The following is an 18,733-nucleotide window of genomic DNA, read 5'->3' on the forward strand; positions in this document are numbered from 1 at the left end:
TTACGTTCAAGCATGTTTAATGTTTTTCAGATGATATTAAATAAAACAAAGTCTGGCCTTGTAACAGTAAATGTGTTTCAGGTCGGCCAGTAACCCTCTTCAACATATTCCAGTTCACCCTTGCCCTTCTGTCTAATTGCTTCCCACCGACCAATAGGGTAGCCGCCTCTCACGTCAGCTGCGATTAAGCAGAAATATGTCTCTGGAAGCCCCATTGTTCTCACTGTTTGTCAGGTTATTTAGGGAAGTGGGGCTACTTTGCATGAGAATAGATTCCACTTGTTCAGGAATGTTGTTGACTTTATACATAGTTCAGCTTTTTAATGGCAACATTTGTTTATTCCGATTTGAAGTGTATTTTTTTTCATATTTATTAGCAATATATCTATCAGGCTATTGTTATTATTATTGTTGTAACCTAATTAAAATGTATAATCTGCAAATAGTTTTGACTTAAAACCAACTTGTACGTTCAGGGGGATTTCTAGGGCGCATCTTCATTTTTAAAAGTGTCCAATGTGTCCTTCGAAGAGCACCGTCATACGGAACGCACGCGCCCAGAAACACAAACCCACGCACACTCACAATAGGTCATTGTGTGTTAGGTTCTCGGGCGAGTCTGTTTTTTCCGGACCTTTTGAGTGCAACTGCTTTTCCTCCTCCGCGCTCGTCTGGAGAGCTCACAGTAGGCTCCCTTAAAAAAATCAATGCGATTTTGGAAGAATCCATCTTGGCAACATCGTAGTTTATTGCGCAAACTAATCTGACTGATTTTTATAGATGGGAGTGCGGTAGGCGTTCTTCGGCTTAGCAAAACATATTTTCAGGAAACGATTACTTTTAGGAAACTATCTTTAACCCATCTCTTTGGACTTGCCGTTGGATAAACACGACCCCTGCTCAGTTGGTACACCCTAAACCTTCGGGGCACGGCGCTAAATTTTTTAGTTGTGGATATTCTAAGCTTTTGGAGTAGTACCTCCATGAAATATTGAGCCATGTCGGCTTGTATACAACCCTACTGTTGAGATACCCTACGGAAGGTGACATCGGATTATACAATTTTGTACTTTATTAATCATCTCTGGAAGTCCAGTTCAAAGTCCACGATGCCCGTAAACGGAGGGGGTCTCCTCTCTTTGAGCCGATACGCGACACAGTATTTCAACGTGAGTACAACCAGGCAAAGGCGGACACGGATTCAAACAGGATGGCGTGACTAGTTATTTATATCGGCTTAATACTCGTATGACCCGGACGGGTTGAATCTATGATAAATAACGCCATCACGAGTTACCGGGAATGCGTGCCTGTTGCATCCTACCCCAGCACCTGCTGCCTACATGCGCACTTTAGTCCCGTTGACGTTTTAACAACATGCGTCAGGTTTTGTCCGGTTAACTACATTTATTAGCTTTAAACAGGGGTCATTGGAGTGGACAGTGCCGCATCTTGGGTCTACAGCGGCAAGATGTGTTAGGTTGGCCTCTAAGTAAGATTTTTCTCATCAGCATTGTACATTCATGTAGTTAGTGTTATAGTAGCGATGTACATACTGGTGAATTATGTGTAATTGTCCCTGCTGTTTTTCGATTGTCGCTGCTAATTTCTTTAATTTCTTTCTGCCTTGCAACTCCTGCTGTTCTTAGCGTTGTAGTTCACCTTTCAGGCCAGTAGAGAGCAGATTAGGACAATGTTTTAGGTTGTACAACAGTCATCGTGATAACTTTTCAACCGTCTCACAGTAGGGATGTCGTTTTTGAATTTATTTAGTCAGGATTAAAGCAACCCTTTTTGTCTCGATCTCCCCTTGCTGTGTGCCACATGCTTTTCACATTGTCGCATGGATTGTAGATTACAGTATTACAAGTGTATTAACTATTATTTGACATAAACAAAACATCCCTGTTTTGGGTGTAATTTACATTGTCTGTTAGTTGAGATGGTTTTGTTGAAAGTGCTGTGTTCTGTATGTCTTTGTAGTTGTCAGGTTTGAAATATCAGTGGAAGTGCCTGTGGGATGGTTGAGTACTGCATAGGTGCCCTTCACAAAATGCCTCTGTCTAAACCACATTCTGTGAAGATGACTTCACCTTTCATCAATAGAACTCAGTGGGTCTTGTTACATAAGGGTTTAAAACTAATAATCTGGATGAAGGACTAGTTGGCTTCTTAGCAAGTAGTGAACATTACAATCTATTATATTCTAGGTTAGTTTATTTGATAATGACATTTCATGCCCTTTTTTAGTGACTATAAATAGCTTTCTCTAGCTGTTGACGTCGACAGGAAATGGAATCCCTATTGCTGGCTGTCCTATTCCTGTACAGGAAGCTACATACTTAGTGCTGTCTTGTTATGATACAAAGGTTGTATGCCTAGTACCGATCTTTTGGATAATTTACTGTTGCATAAACCTGGATTGTGTGTATTTATTTCTATCAGCCATGTTGCCAAATATGAACTTTAATCTTGCATACATAATGGCATAGAAATAAAAATAGCCTGCTTATTCAGCCTATGCTATAGCTTGTGGCATTTTGCAATATGATTGTAATTTGAGCTGAACATGCAAAGATTGCTGTACAAGCACATCCAGAACAAGGTGACACACAGGACAATTTATTGGTATTTAGCCTTCATGTCTGCATTGCGTGTAACTCTGTAGTTAGAAATCTATTCTATGTAAACCAGAAGCCAAGCAGGCCTGTATATATAGCCAAGCATGCCTGTATTTATACAGCACAGCTGTCCATGAGCCTTAGCCAAGATACATTCTCAATCAGTGTTAGTAAGTAATATCTGGTCCATAAAATAAGGAAGTAATATATTGGTAGACAATATACACAAGGTCAGATTCTGTTGAGACTTTTTTTTTTGAAAGAGAATTTTTCTCTTGTAAAAACCCAATAGTGTATTATGGGTAAAAGACAACAATATCCAGCCCTCTCGGGACAGATGACGAGGATCCGAGATCTTGCTTTTAATCTATTTGCGGTCAGGTTTTGAGAAATTTAAATACAATGTGCATTGTTTTCCTAAAAACAAAACAAATGCTGTGGTTTTAATAGGTGCTCCATCCACAAAGGAATAGACCCAAAGCATTGAATGTCATCCTAAATTCTTCAGCTTATAATGAGCAGCAGTTGGGAGGGCTGCTGTACGGGAGGGGATGGTTTGAGGCACATAGTAAAACTAATTCTACAAGATGCATGGCATGCAACCCACTGGCAAGCAGACTAATGGGCAGCAGTGCTAGGCCAAAACACCAGTACATCCTGTTAAGCTTATGTGCTCATGCCGTTTCATAGTATTCATATGGCCTTTCATCCACTGTAGGTACTGCCTGCAATGCCATTTTATTTTCTCCAAATGTCCATAATGTCCATAATGTTGTGCTCTGTGCCAGGGATGTGTCCAGTGCACTGACTTCACACCCCACCATTCTCGCCAAAAGGATGTCACCATCATAATGTATAGGTCTGGAACTATAAATGCCCCATTTTCCAGGGAGTTAATTGTACCTATTGGTTACTTTGGAAAGTTGGAGGTCATGATTCGTAGGGGCCCAATCTAATTACTTGAAAGCGGGTCAATTGTTATGCAGAGAGCTAAGAGTAGATTAGGATGCATAACGACACACGTTCCTAGCCAACAACCCCTCCAGAACTTCTCCTTTTGTATATATTATCCCGACGAATGTCACCGGTTGGGCACCGGACCAAGTTTGTGTGTGCGTGTGGCTGGCCTGTGCGTGTGCGTGCCTGTTAGCGTGTCCCTGTGTTTACATGGAGAGCAGACTGTGGGATTTGCGCTGTATGTAGGCCAGCAGTATCCCTCTTACGTCAAAGGCAGGCAGGCAGGCAGGCAGGCAGGGCGGACAGATGCCGGCTGAGCGTTTAGCGGTAGCCGGTGTTGCCGCGGGTATGGAGGTGTGTCGGTGACCGTGGCACATCTGGGTGGGCCAGAGTACTGCCGCCGCTGCTGCTTCTGCTGCCACTGCCGCCGAACGCAGAGAGAGGCCGGACCACCGAGATGAAGACTGTACTGGGGCTGCATAGGAAATGGGCCCACGCGGTCAAGACCATCCGGATCTTTCAGGGGCTCGTGAGTGTGTTCCCCCGCTACCTATGGGTCGCGGTCTGACCCAGGTTGAGGACAGGACGGGACGGGTCTTTTGGGGCGAGCCGCCATGTTGTTTTGATTTTTTTTAGGAATCGAAGTGTTGACTTTGAGTTTGTTCTTCATGTGATGGTTCTGATCATTTTCAGTTTCATTGATGGCATGGAAACAATGTTGCAGACCGATAGGAAATTGGACTCGACTTTGGGTATTTATTCCAGAGAATCTGGCAGGTCAAACTTTTACGCTGAGAGGGAAGTACTGGCTCTGTCCATGTGCCATTTAGTGGAGATCGGGATTATAGTTGTGTCATTTGCAAAGCAGTTTAGTACGCGTGTTCAGCCTTTACTTTTATCGAGGTGCTTTTACCATCTGTTTCCAGGATACCTGAACTGTTTATGTATGGCTAAGCATTGACTTACTATGCCTTCTGGACTGTTTGTAAGTCCCTCTTTAAAGGTTTAATTTAACAAACCGCACTCGGGCAGAGATTCACACTTAAAATCCCAACAATGACACCTTCAGAGCTTGTGTAATCACGGTGTTCAGAGAACGCTGGTTGCGTAAGGTTTTCCATTATTTAGCTGCTCAGTGAAATCTGATCGGCCAACGTAATCATGCCTAGTCTCTCTCTCACTCTCCCTCTCTGTCTCATTGTCTCTGTCTCTCATCCCCAGAACCCAGCCATGGAGGAGACCGTATGGGAGATGTACACTGTCACCCTGCAGAGGGTGAGTCCACTTATTATTATTGATCATTATTATGATTACATATTACTAGTGTTATCATTATCTGTAATACCACATGCAATTCCATTTGAAATGCATTCACAGCTCAGGCCGGAAGATGATACTTCCATCCTACAGAGCGACTCCGTCTGAATTATTAAACCGCCGTCCGTCCGTAGCGCAGAGAAAGTAGACGTAATCCTACATCCCGTGTGACGTTTGTCATCGCACAACAGGGAAGCCACGGATGTGTTGTGACCACGTGCATCTGTGTCTAGTGTAACACGTCTCATTGATGAGCCAGCCGAGCTCATTGCTGGCCACCCCAGTGATGGTCTAATGTTGGCCTCTTACCACAGCGCTCTGACCACAGGCAACCGGCACAACCAGCTGTCCTGGTGCTTTTATACTCTCTGTCTGTCTCTCTAGCTCACTCCTGCTCTCTCGCTTGCTTTTCATCTCTCTTTCGGTCTCTCTGCCGTCATCATAGTCCAGCAAGAGAGAGAGACGGCTCTCTCTCTTGCTTTTCATCTCTCTTTTTCATCGGTGTCTCTTGTCCCTTTTCATCGCACTCTTTCATCTCCTTTTAAGTCAATAGCTGCTCCTCTGCATGTTTTTTTTTTTGCACTTAAATTTGGGTCTCTCTCCCCTCCTTGCTTTGTCCAAAAAACAAGGATACCCACACGCACACACACTCGCGCATAAATATTGAGAACATATCCTTTTTTTCTAGTCGAACGATTATATAAGTGGACCCTGGGTAAACGCAAGGCCGTCACCTGGTTACAAATCAAAGCAGCCTTTTTGAGGCTTAGTCGATGCTAAGTCGATTCCCCACTGGTTTATTGTTAATCTTCATAAGCACCATTGAGTAGAGGACAATGCATGAGGAGACGTGAGCGTACTGGATAATGTAACCTTGTCCAGTAGGGCTACTGTAGTGGAGGTTTCCTCGGTGCTGAGGCAAACACGCTAACGGCAACATTGCTTTAATGGAAGCACACAGCGGGCGGAAAGTGCCCCGTCATCCACATCACGTCCATGAGTTTGCACTTCGTGGGGGGGCTGGGGTTGTAGCACGTGCTGGACTATGATGACTGTTGTCTCTAGGGAGTCGTGTGGGTAATGGGGATCAACGCGGATCGAGCAGGTGATTCAGAAACCTGGACGAGACCGCCACTGATGTTGCCTATGTTGTCGATGCTCTGGTGAAGGGACTGGTGAGGAGTCTGGTGAGCTGGTGAGGGGACTGGTGCTCTGGAGAACTGGTGGAGAGACCGTAACTGATGTTGATGCTCTGGTGCTCTGGTGAGGTGATTGCTGCTCTAGTGAGCTGCTGAAGACAAACATCAGGTGCTGTTACTTGCAGCTCGGATGCCCTGCACAAAACTAAATATAAATGAATAGTTGAAAAGCTATTTTGACAATCCATCTACTCACAGGTGTAATGCAATTTAACACGTTTCTAATGACGATTCTATTTACAGAGGGACGAGTTTTCTATTGTCAAAACACACTTCCCTGTGTGTAATCACCCAGGAGTACATATCAAACGTGAAGCCTACGTGGGCGTCAACGTAGTCCCATCACGTGTTTGTCTCCGGTGCTTCACCACGGCAGAGAGCTAAAATTGAGCTGGGAATAACGCGAGGATTATCCCAAAGACAGGATTTACAGAGGTTGCACATTGAAGATGGCCCGTGCCCACAGGGGAACACACTGGCTGAATTCAATAATTTAACACATGAACTAAAGCTCTCTCATCCAGCTCAAGGCAGATTGGAGCGTATCCTCGTGTGCCCCTCATATTCACAACCCCCTGTTATCATAGTGTGGATGGAAGAAGGAACATGGGGATATACGGTTTTGTTTGGAGTTTTTGTACTGGTGGCCATCCGATAAGAAACTCCAATGTACTGCTATACACAACAAAACACCGCAAATTACTAGATGTACTCAATCTTACTGTTTCGCCTGTAATGACATAATTTATAATATAACATAGTTAGTAATTCCAGATGACATGCTGAAATTATTAATTTGTTGTAAAGCTGTAAACCTGAAAAAAAAAAAGACCAGTGCCCCATTTAGATTTTTTCCATCGCTCATGTAAGTCTTGAGTCCTTATTTACACATGAGTGGAGCCCACCACCCCACGATCCTTCACGCAGTCTGTCAGGGTTTCATCTCCCGGAGGTCTCAGCAGCACGAGTAGCACGCGTGATGTCCTGGAGTGGCTGTATATTCTCTCTCTCTCTCTGTCTCTCTCTATCTCGGTATCTGTCCGTGTGTTTCTGTCTCTCTCTCTCTCTCTCTGTCTGTGTGTTTCTGTGTGTCCGTCTGTTTTTCTCTCTCTCCTTCTGTGATTTTCTCTCTCTTCTCCCTGTGAACCATCTGGCAGACAGAGAGGTGGTGCTGATTGCATTTATTCAGGCCCGTATATATTTTGGTGCAGATGGGAGGGAGGGTGTGTGTAAATCTCTGGTGTAATCTCATCTGGTAGAATCAAGACGGCAGCAGGTACATTTGTAATCTAGGAACAAATTCCAAATACAAAGATCGGGCGTGGACATTTCCCTCTATGTTGTTTCTAAAACATGCCTAACATAAAAATGGGCCTGCTGCAAGTAAATACCTCAAATTCTTGAGGTAGAGATAAGGATAATAACGCACTGTTCCAGGAAATGGGCTGTTATAATAAGACACACACATTCATGCATAAACATGGCACACAGGCATACACACAAACATGCACACTCACACAGACGGATGGCTGGCTAAACTCCTCACACACAGGCCCCCTGCAGTGCAATGGAGGGACAGAGTGTGTAATCACACTCACAATCTCCTTAATCACCGGCCCGCAGCGTGCAAACGGCAGCCTCGGTCTTATCCCAACACACTCGTACGCATGTGGTTAGCATCACACGCTCTGGGCATCGCAGTGCACGTTCATTCTCCCCCTCCATCCGTCCATTCATTACTCTAGGCGAAGGATAATAACATGACGCCTTGACCTTTCACAAGTGAGACACAGACGTGTCTCATTTCATATGTGCTGACTCAACCCATCGGTTATTCCACAATATGGAGGTCATTCGTCCTCTTATATAGATTGTTACACACAGACAATCACACGCGCACACACAAAAGGGAGGTCACGATGACATCATTGTGTTGACACCCGCAGGATTCAAAGATGGGCTTCGGCATCGCCGTCTCCGGGGGGCGAGACAACCCCAACGAGGACAGCGGGGAGACGTCCATCGTGGTGTCGGACGTCCTGAAAGGAGGACCCGGGGACGGCCTGTTGTTGTGAGTGCTGTTGTCTGGGTCCCTCTCTTTCCTTGAGACCCTTAAAGGGACTGTAGCTCAGGTTTGTTCAGTTAAGGAGAGTCCAGTTAAGAGAGGGAGAGAAGAAAAGAGCAGGATTTTGGAACTTGAAAACCCCCAAAAAAGTCCCCATCCTCTGATTTGAAGCACCTGTGATTGATAGGCAAGATAGTTGCTTTGAACCAATCACAGAAGAGATGCCCTTATTGGTCAATAATGAGCCAGTTGTGGTCTTAAATCTAAATTGTCTAATAGAGAGGCAGGAGCACCTCGAAACCAAAGCACATTTCCTGCTGTTATAACTAAGGGATGGCTATACAGTTTCTAACAACAAATTACACTCAAATAATAGCTCCTAGATCTTACCTTCAGCACCTTTTTGTACACATTTGCAGCCTCAGCGTCATTCATCTGCCTCTGTTGCATTTGTCAGTACCAGTCGCTCTGCGAGAAATCCGTCTCCCAGTGTAATCTGACCATGAGCTTGTGTTTGTGTGTGTGTGTTTCCCAGTGAGAAGGACCGAGTGGTTCAGGTGAACGCCATCCCTATGGACGGAGTGGTGCACTCCTTCGCTGTGCAGACCCTCAGAAAGTGTGGGAAAGTAGCAAAGATCGTGAGTATTACCACAAGACTTTATTCGACCAAAACAGACACGTTTCAGGGAATATCAAGATATGTTATGGCGACAACCAATACGATCAAGAATTTGTACTGCGGTGAAACTGGTAAACATTAGCCTGGATTTGAAGGCTGCATTCATTTGCAAGAAGTGAAAGTACCTTCAGTTCTAGCTAATGATAGTCAAGGATTATCACTGATTTGGTATTACCGGTATCCGTTAACTGTGCATTGAGTAGATGACAAAGGCTTAAATCAAAGTCAGCATCTCAAAATTGTCAATTTTGTTTGTGATGAGTCAGTGACATGAGACACCAGGCCCTTGTCTATAGGACCATGCTTTATCATCAGATAGCTTCTACTGCATTTCATCTGGTGCCCTCACATTGTCCCCCCCCCCTCCCAGACGGTGAAGCGCCCCCGGACCATCCCGGTCTCCTCCGCCAACCGCCCGCCCTCCCCCGACGACCGCGTGTTCCACAACGACTACAACGATGACTACAACTACGACCAAGACCGCCGCAGCGTCTACAGCGGGGGTCCGCGGGACCACAGCCCCGAGAAGGAGCGCGGCGGCGGCGGCGGCGGCGGCGGCTACACGGACTCGGGCTACCAGACGCGGGAGCGCGACTACGACAACCACAAGGACTACGACCGCGGCGGCGGCGAGCGCGGGCGCAGCGCGGACCGCGACCTCAGCCCCGACCGGCCCTACCGCCGCGACGGCAGCAGGGGCCGCGTGCTGGAGCGGGAGCGTAGCCCCGACCGCCGCTACCGTAGCGACCACGCGCTGGAGCGGGAATACAGCCCCGACCGCCGCTACCGCAGCGAGCGCACCCTGGACCGCAACCACAGCCCCGACCGGCGCTACCTGGGCGACAGTCCCGGCCGGGGGTCCCGGGACCCCAGCTACGAGCGGAACCGGCCCCGGGCCCCCAGCGATCGTAGCGACCGGGACCGGGACTACCGCGAGCCCATGAAGCGCGGCGGCAGCCGGGACCGCCTGGACCGCTCGCCCTCGCCCCCGCCCCCCGCCCTGAGCATCCCCCTGCCCCGCCCCGCCTTCCGGGACCTGGAGCCCCTGGAGAAGCCCGTCAGCGTGCTGCTGCTTAAGAACCGGCCCAACGAAGGTCAGCGCACACGCAAACACGCACGCACAAACTCACACGCACTAGCACACACATTATTTCCTCAAAATGACACAGCCTGATGACGCTAATGAGAACATAATGACGCACTCGCGGTCGCGTAACTTAGAACATTGATAAATTAGTCACATGGAAGAGGATGCCTCTTTCAGGCCCAGTACAATTCAAGTCATTAACAAGACGTCCATTCAAGTGTTGCAACTCTAAATCAGTACACACTTTTCATGTCGTTTCATTTTCATATCAGAGACTTTTTGTATGAAACCTTATGAACATTTGAAATGTACTACATTATTTCATGACTGGAATATGTCTGATGCTGAATGTCCCCTGAGACTAAAACCTGCCCTTCCTCACCTCCAGAGTATGGGCTGCGTCTGGGCAGCCAGCTCTTCATCAAGGAGATGACCAGCACCGGCCTCGCTAGTAAGGACGGGAACCTCAAAGAAGGGGACATCATTCTCAAGGTAAGGGTCAAGTTCAGTGCCCACTTCTCATGAACTTCATGCTAATACTATTAGTATTATTAATATGAAGGACATTGAGGTCAGACGAAAACAACGCCCATTTTCCCCTTTTCCCGCCCTCAGATCAACGGCACGGTGACGGAGAACCTGTCGCTTAGCGACGCGGGGAAGCTCATCGAGAAGTCGCGAGGGAAGCTGCAGCTGGTGGTGCAGAGAGACAGAAGCCAGGTGCTGGTTCGAATCCCGGCGATGGCCGACAGCGACTCGGAGCTCGATGGTGAGATCCCCTACAAACTCAAAGGCAGCCGCACCTATCCAGTTTAACGGAGCATCCACTGATAAGATCTGATAGGAAATGGCCTCATACCGGTGGAATATATACCTGTGATCTCTGTGTTCTGTGCTGTTGTGGTCGCTGTATTTTGTTGTTGATTCTTCACCCCTGTTTTGCATTTGGGAAAATAAAATCCATTTTATCCACATAACTCACCCTCCATAATTCTTCTATACACGCAACCCTGCACAAAAACCTGGTCACTGTGTATTCACTTCCATGTGGATAATAAATGCATGTTCCACATCAATATCATCATATCCATGTAGAAATCTGTCTGATGAAAAGTATTCACCCGGCAACACATCATATAAAAAGAAAAAAAATTCACCTTCAACGCTACTCATTATTTGCTTTTCCTCTTTTTTTGGTGAAGTCACATGAAACCACGCTGTACCCTGATTGGCTGGAGCCTCTCCTCTAGGCTGTTAGAACACGCCCCCCAGAGACTTGTGACCTACTTTGACGTGTGTGTGTGTGTATTTGTGAGTCTGTGTGACTGTGTGTGTTATAGGCCAGCGAGCACTGTGACATGCTTTTGGCCAGGGGACCTAATCCCTCCCATTATAATCCAGCTATTGGATATGACAGAAAGTCATTCTGTTTGGCCCCAACACATCCCCCACAGCCAGGGACAACAGGGCCAGCGCTCTGCGTGAGCCGGGATGGACTCTTGTGTCGGTGGGGATTAATCAGATCAGACCTAAAGCCAGCTCAAGTGCAACTATTGTACAGAAAATACAGAATCACTAAACATTGTAGAGCAAAAATTATTTGTTACTTCAAATCCAATCCGATTTTAATGTTAGCATTAGGAACAAAACACTGTTTTGATTACCGCAGATTACGTTCTCACAATTCTTAGAAAGTGTTAGGATTGTCAGGCACGGCATTGTGGGTAATAAATGCATCGCCATCGGCAACATGCACGTAGATTTTTGATCGCACATTTATCAGGTTAATAAGCATCATTGATTCCAGATAGGCTGGAGTTTACTCTTGGAACTTTGAAGTGTGTCTTGATTAGCCAGATACGCATCTCTTTATCTTTCCAAAGAATGCAAATATAAGCAGCGGACTTCCTCTTCCTCAGCAAAACCAAAAAAACATGTGCCATTTAACATGGCGTGGGTTCCAGGGAAAAGTCATCCTTGATCAAAACTTTGACTTGGTTGGGAAGGACTTAAGCACTGCCACTGACACACAGTACTCTGTAACAGTTTTAGGATGTACAAAACAGCCAGAATGTAATGGACTGGCTCATAAAGCGGTGACTCTTTCATAATAAATGATACATTTATATGAATTAACATGATTGGTCAATATGTACAAAAACACAATTACTGAGAAGGTTATGTTGACGCTGACAATAAGGAAACCGATCATTATGCAACGTGGCACAGTACACACTGGACCAACCGGTTAATGAGCGTCACACAGAAACATGACCTCATGGCAATGAATAAGTGCTTTTTAGACTTGTATACATATTTGGGTGCAGTTTGGAGGGAGGGTGTGTATAAATCTCTTTTGTAGACTTGGAGTATATTTAGCCTCAAGAACTTTTTCAGTACTCATGGATATTTATATAACATGATATATATACCTATTTATAGTTGGTACAAGGACACATTTTCCTAAGAACTTTGCTTGCCGTTCTTCTCTGGTGCGTTCACACACGGCTTCATTTCAACCCAGGGGGGCCCCTGGGATTTACTCATCGGAGCATATTCATGTAGTCATAAATGAATTACAATAAATTAAGATGGAGGCGCACGTGCAGAACAGTTCCCGACTGGTCGGCGCTCGTCTGGGTTGTGGGTGATAACGGCCTCTGTTGTGCTCCTCCTCCTCCTCCTCCTCCTCCTCCTCTGGCAGATATCTCTGAGATAGAGTCCTACCACTCCTACTCCCCACAGGATGACCGGCCGGCCCACCACTCAGATCTCTCCTCTCACTCGTCCAATGAGAGGCTCCGAGACAAGACCAGGTAAAGCAACACCGGGGGCCAGAGGGAGGGCCACGCCCACATTCACCAGTGCATTCCTGCGCTGGGTCGCGCTGACTCGGCTAAACCGGGCGGGCCGGTCCCAACCCCAATGCATCTCAACAGGGTTTATTTGAAAGATCAACCCTTTATGAGGTGATGAATAGACTGTGTGAGTGGTGTAAGCTGTAAGATATAAATACTGTGTGTGTGTGTGTGTGTGTGTGTATATGTTTATGTATATATATATATATATATATATATATATATATATATATATATATATATATATATATATATATATATATATATATGGAGGATTCTGTATCTTGGACATGGACAAAGGTGACGCAGTAATGCGTCAGTAACACAATTATGTATCAGGGATCAATATTCAGATTCTTTAAGCTCAGGGTCTTACTAAATACCCTTATATATACCGTTATAAACTTAAGTCATGGCTGATAAGCACCGTAGTTGCACAGAAGTGCCGTCAGTCTTCGGCGAGTCCGGCCCTCCTCTGACCAACTGCGGTGGCTTGTGTGCGTGTCGTCCACTTTTATAGCGAGGACCCACCCAGCAGGCTGGCCAAGATGGGCGCCATGCCAACGCCATTCCGGGCTCCCGATAGGTCCGCGGAGGACCTGCCCCCTTTGGCACCTGACAGGGAGGAGCCCAGGTCTGAAACTCCCCCAGGTAAGTGGATCACTGCCGTGTCCTCCTCTGTTTGTGTTTCAGATGACGTGGTTTGATATCTGAGTGAAGGATTACTGCCTGGCCAGTTCATTGTGTCCCACTTGATTGTCTGGGAGCTAAGTCAATATCGTTTTGGTCTGTGAATTCAAGACAAATACCTCCCAAGTATCGGCTCCTCATTTTGTGTGTGTGTGTGTGTGTGTGTGTGTGTGTGTGTGTGTGTGTCCTCCCTCTAGCGCCGGTTGCAAGGGTGATTCCCAAGATTCACGGTCTGCCAAAGTTGCCACTCAAGCCAAGCGCAGAGGACCAGGAAATATACGGGTGTGTACCAGTAACACACATCCCTGTCATATCCTGGTGTTATCAGAAGCATCTGCCCTACTTTCATCATTATTATTAACTTATTAATCCACCATAAAAACTTTTGTACAAAAATGCATTCAGTCAATTTCCAAGTTGTAATTATTGTTTTACATATTGTACTGTGCAGCTATCAGGGAACGACGAGTGCCGCATAAAGGGACATTATTATAATACTTTGACTATAATATTGTGCGCGTGTCTGTCTGTGTGTGCAGGCCCAACACGGTGATGGTGCGCTTCCAGAAGGGCGACAGCGTGGGTCTGCGGCTGGCGGGCGGTAACGATGTGGGCATCTTCATCGCCGGCGTCCAAGAGGACAGCGCCGCTGAGAAGGAGGGGCTCCAGACCGGAGACCAGATCATGAAGGTATCTGCCCCCCATACACCATCAACCCCCTCCCCAAAGGGTCCTGGTCTTACCCCCTGAACCCGGGAACGAGGCGCCGAGTTGGTCAGCGGTATTGAACACGCGTCAGAGGGCAGAGATATGTTATCAGCAGAGAGAGAGAGAGAGTGAGTGAGAGAGAGAGAGAGAACTGCGGAGCCCTTGGGAGATGAAACGATAGAGAGAGACTTCCTAGCCCTTCCTAGTCAGAGGTGTTTTCGTTACACGTTCTGCACATTGCTTTGACAAGAGCCCTGGGGTAAGTTTGGCTCCCTGAACGCAGCCAGCACAGGTGCGTCACCAGGAACCGCAGACACCAGCGGCTTAAGGAATTAGTTGTAAACAGGAAAGCAGAAATAGAACATGTTGAGGAATGCATTCATCTAACAGTTGGATATGGTCTCGCCTTGCTCTGTTTTCAGCCCCCTCCCTGCCAGAGACCTTTCTCTGACCCTCATTGTTAGTGGTTGACACCTTTTTCGCTGCCCTCACGCCCCTCCCTGCCAAATGCTTTTCTCGGACCTGCAGTCTTGACTGATCAGAGAGTTAATATGATTACACCCTCACCCTGCCCTCACAGCTGTCCCTGCCAGATCCCCGTCTCCGACCTCCACTTTTAGTTGATCAAACTGTGAATACACTGTCACTTTCCTGCCATTACCCTTAATGAGTTGATCAAACAATTGATGTGGATTTACCTCTATCCTGTTTTTATCCTCGTCCCTGCCAGACCACTCTCTCTAACCCCTTATTGTTCTTAAAGTAATTGAACGATGGAGAAACTTAAGGGGTTGGTATTCACAAAAGACCCATTGTTTGTCTCACAGTCCAACAGCTCTTGTTGGACTCTTGTTTGAACTAGAGAGGGTGCAGGTGGTTTGTGATTGGCTTGTTTGAATCACCAATGGGAATCAAGGGGCTGCCCCTTTCTGTATGTTACCAGCCAATGATGGCAGACAATTGATAGCCCCGCCCTTGCGATGTCTTTTGATATATTACGTGATGTACTGTGATGAATTAGAGAAAGATAGCGGTTGTTTGGTGAATAAGCTTCTGATTCTTCTTACTCTGGGGACTATTAACTGGTGTACAGCTCACAGGAAGTAAGAGACTAGGGAATGTTAAATGGTGTACACCTCAGAGGAAGTCAGAGACTGGGGAATGTTAACTGGTGTACAGCTCATAGGAAGTAAGAGACTGGGGAATGTTAACTGATGTACATCTCATAGGAAGTAAGAGACTGGGGAATGTTAACTGGTGTACAGCTCATAGGAAGTAAGAGACTGGGGAATGTTAACTGATGTACATCTCATAGGAAGTAAGAGACTGGGGAATGTTAACTGGTGTACAGCTCATAGGAAGTAAGAGACTGGGGAATGTTAACTGGTCTACCGTTCATAGGAAGTAAGAGGCAACAGAAATTGCAGTTTCGGCAGAACGTGATAACAATACAATTCGTGGCCCTCTCTCAGCCTACATATACTTGCAACAAACTCTGAACCTCTGCCCTCTCCAAATGCTCACGATTACAGAAATGTTGACAAGGTACAATATATAGTCACTAGGGGTGTAATTGTACACGCATTTGTACCGAACCGTCACACTACAGGCACTTCGGTGCGGTTACAGAGGTGTACCGCGGTTCCTAAATGTGGCGTACATAGCGTTAATATGGCAAATGTAAAGGCTTGTTTTGCGATGCAGAATTTAAAACTTGAAGTCGGAGTTCCACCCGGACCGTTAAGCTAAAGTATACTACTCCGACTCCGTAATCCGCTCAGCAGCTCTCCTTCGGGATGTCGGATACGCAATGCAATTCGCCGCCCGATCGATCTTATATGTTGACTACAAACCATGTAAGCAGTGTTGTAAATAAACTTCCAAAGCTTTTCAAATCTTATTTGGTGTTTTATTGGTCCTTAAGGTGCAAAGTAAACAATGTACAAGGTAATTAAGGTGCAAAGTCAAACCGGAGAAGTGATTCAGGAAATGATTTTGTTAGAGGACCAATCACAGCCCTTGCCGTCTCCGTTGCGTCGACCAATAGGTCCATGGCGTCGACGGATAGTTAAAAAATATTGGAATCGCACGTAAGCTATGGAGAGGGTCTCCGACAGGCTCTCCGTGTCTACGTACATCACTTTAACATGCACACGCATTTGAAAAGGCACCATCCAGGTGTTACTATCACCGTTGCTGTGACGTACGTACCGAACCGTGACTTTTGTGTACCGTTACACCCCTAATAAATCACTGCGATGTGTGCTATTCACCAGAGTTCCTACCATCTCTAGTGTGTTCCTTCCTTCCTAGTCCCTGCTTGAGCGGTCGTAGAAAGGTTTATTATCCCTCACAATCTCAGCAAGTCCTCGACTGGTTCAATGTGAAATAAACTGAGAGCGGGACACAATCGTCCGTATTTATTCCCAGATACCAAATATTAGATTCTCACGTAATCATTCACTCGTGTGTGTGTGTGTGTGTGTGTGTGTGTGTGTGTGTGTGTCAGGTGAACAACATGGACTTCCGCGGCATGGTGCGAGAGGACGCGGTCCTCTACCTCCTGGAGGTTCCCAAAGGGGAGGACATCACCATCTTGGCCCAGAGCAAACCAGAGGGTGAGCGTTGGCAAGAGGACAGCCCTGGGATGTCCCATACCAGCCGGGACTCTAAGCTTAAGCTGGTCCAAAGGAGCACTCCTTAACTCAGCCCTGTTGAGTTAAAGGAACAGTAGACAGCAACCTTAACTCAGCAGTGTTGAGTTAAAGGAGCAGTAGACAAGCAACCTTTAACTCAGCAGTGTTGAGTTAAAGAGTGCTCCTTTAAGTCCACAGCGTTGAGTTAAAGACTGCTCCGTTACTCCTTTACACGTCCAAATAAATCCAGTAGTGGAACACAACGGCACGTGTGTCTGTCTGTGTGTGTGGGTGTTGATGAACACATTTGTGCCAGTCTTTGTTTTCACCTGAGCCCCGCTATGTTATAGTAGGACGGGGGGTGGGTGCAGCACCTTCAAAGCAGCACCCACAAGTGCATTAACGTGCCCTGGCAGGAAACACAGACACGCCGTGGCTTAAGGAATTAAATACAGATGTAAACTGCAAGAGGCAGCTTGGAGACAAATCTGCGAGCTCATGTTTTATTTGCTCTGGCAGCAAGTCTGACCCCGGCTCCCCGTTTAGACTGATTCCCATGCGAACCAATCACAAACCGTTCATCTCATATGGGGGCCGGTCTGATTGGATGGCTGACAGATCAATAACCAATAGGACGCCAGGTGACCCCCCCATCTTCTTCCTCTCTCAGTGTACAAGGACATCCTGACGTCGGGCCGGGGCGACTCGTTCTTCATCCGGACCCACTTTGAGTACGAGAAGGAGGCTCCGCAGAGCCTGGCCTTCTCCCGGGGCCAGATCTTCAAGGTCACGGACACGCTGTACGACGGCAAGCTGGGCAACTGGCTGGCCATCCGCACGGACAAGGAGAACCAGCTGCTGGAGAAGGGCGTCATCCCCAACAAGAGCAGGTGGGGGTCCTCCGTCGGAGCTCCGCCTCTCCAGCCATCTAGATCAGATATCCCCCCCCCCCCTCACAGAGCAGTCCCAGCCGTCAGCGAGGGGAACTGCTCTGTTAGGGGGGTATATCTGATCTCCGGTGGGCGCCGTGTGTGAACGCTTTTCGATTTTGTGGCCGCTGCCTGCTCGCTCCTGACTGGCCCTTAGGGGAATCTCTTTCCTAATTGGTTTCGGGGGGGATCCGTCCTACCTGTCAATCATGTGCACAGTTGATTGACAGGCAGGGTGTTGCAAGGTATTCTCCCCCGCGCCACTGGGGAACGTCATCTTAAATCGATGCTGGGTGTGGCCGTTTGTCAATCAAGAGCAATGCTGCCCTTCGTTTTGCGATACAGCCAACGTCACTCCCACTTATGATGTCACTAAGGCACAGGGAAGGGCAGATTTTCAAACGGCTTGTAACGGCTAATCGCACTCACACCTGTTGGCATAATATCACCCCTTTTAAATGTAAACTGTAAACCCTTTAAATGTAACCCCCCCCCCCCCCCCCTCCCTGTTGACGTGCTGACACCATGTATGGGACTTCCACAGGGCGGAGCAGATGTCCAACGTGCAGAACGCCCAGCGGGCCGCCGCCGGCACCGACCGGGGGGACTTCTGGAGGCTGAGGGGTCAAAGGGCGGCCAAGAAGAAGGACCTCCGCAAGAGCCGGGAGGACCTGAGCGCCGCGCCCGTCTCCACCCGCTTCCCCGCCTACGAGAGGGTGGTGTTACGAGAAGGTACCCGGGGACCACGCCCTGCTTACTGCTCTGGGCTGGTGGGGAGACCACACCCCCCCCAGTTTGAGTCCCGCCCGCCCTCTATTTCAGAAAAGACAAAAAGGCTATCTTGTTTCGTGTTTATAATTAGTTGCCGCTGACTGTCTCCCCTCGTTACCTTCCTCAGATTTGAGGGGGCAGGGTTGTAGACAGAATCTTTGATCGGATGTTCACTGTTAACCTAAAATGGCTGATAGCAGGGAACTCTTGGATAGT

The 18,733-nt window shown here is 47.3% G+C and overlaps 1 protein-coding gene across 5 annotated transcripts in view; it reads left to right on the plus strand.

Moving 5' to 3' along the window:
* The window catches only part of tjp2a (tight junction protein 2a (zona occludens 2)), a 35,877-nt gene that overhangs the window by 6,813 nt on the left and 10,331 nt on the right, over positions 1-18,733 (plus strand). For 2 of the 5 annotated variants that reach the window (XM_079735014.1, XM_079735017.1), the window contains exons 1-14: positions 825-1,169; positions 4,800-4,853; positions 8,041-8,165; positions 8,695-8,797; positions 9,209-9,932; positions 10,314-10,417; positions 10,541-10,694; positions 12,630-12,741; positions 13,304-13,434; positions 13,671-13,755; positions 14,013-14,163; positions 16,691-16,799; positions 17,488-17,707; positions 18,291-18,478. In XM_079735014.1, coding sequence (XP_079591140.1) covers positions 1,110-1,169; positions 4,800-4,853; positions 8,041-8,165; positions 8,695-8,797; positions 9,209-9,932; positions 10,314-10,417; positions 10,541-10,694; positions 12,630-12,741; positions 13,304-13,434; positions 13,671-13,755; positions 14,013-14,163; positions 16,691-16,799; positions 17,488-17,707; positions 18,291-18,478 — 2,320 coding nt within the window. In that variant the 5' untranslated portion in view covers positions 825-1,109. Of the gene's footprint in view, positions 1-823; positions 1,170-4,799; positions 4,854-8,040; positions 8,166-8,694; positions 8,798-9,208; positions 9,933-10,313; positions 10,418-10,540; positions 10,695-12,629; positions 12,742-13,303; positions 13,435-13,670; positions 13,756-14,012; positions 14,164-16,690; positions 16,800-17,487; positions 17,708-18,290; positions 18,479-18,733 lie in introns of those variants that run through there. The other 3 variants (XM_079735016.1, XM_079735018.1, XM_079735015.1) reach the window with 2 other exon arrangements.

This window comes from Pollachius pollachius (genome assembly GCF_949987615.1).
Source record: "Pollachius pollachius genome assembly, chromosome: 4".
Classification (NCBI taxonomy): domain Eukaryota; kingdom Metazoa; phylum Chordata; class Actinopteri; order Gadiformes; family Gadidae; genus Pollachius; species Pollachius pollachius.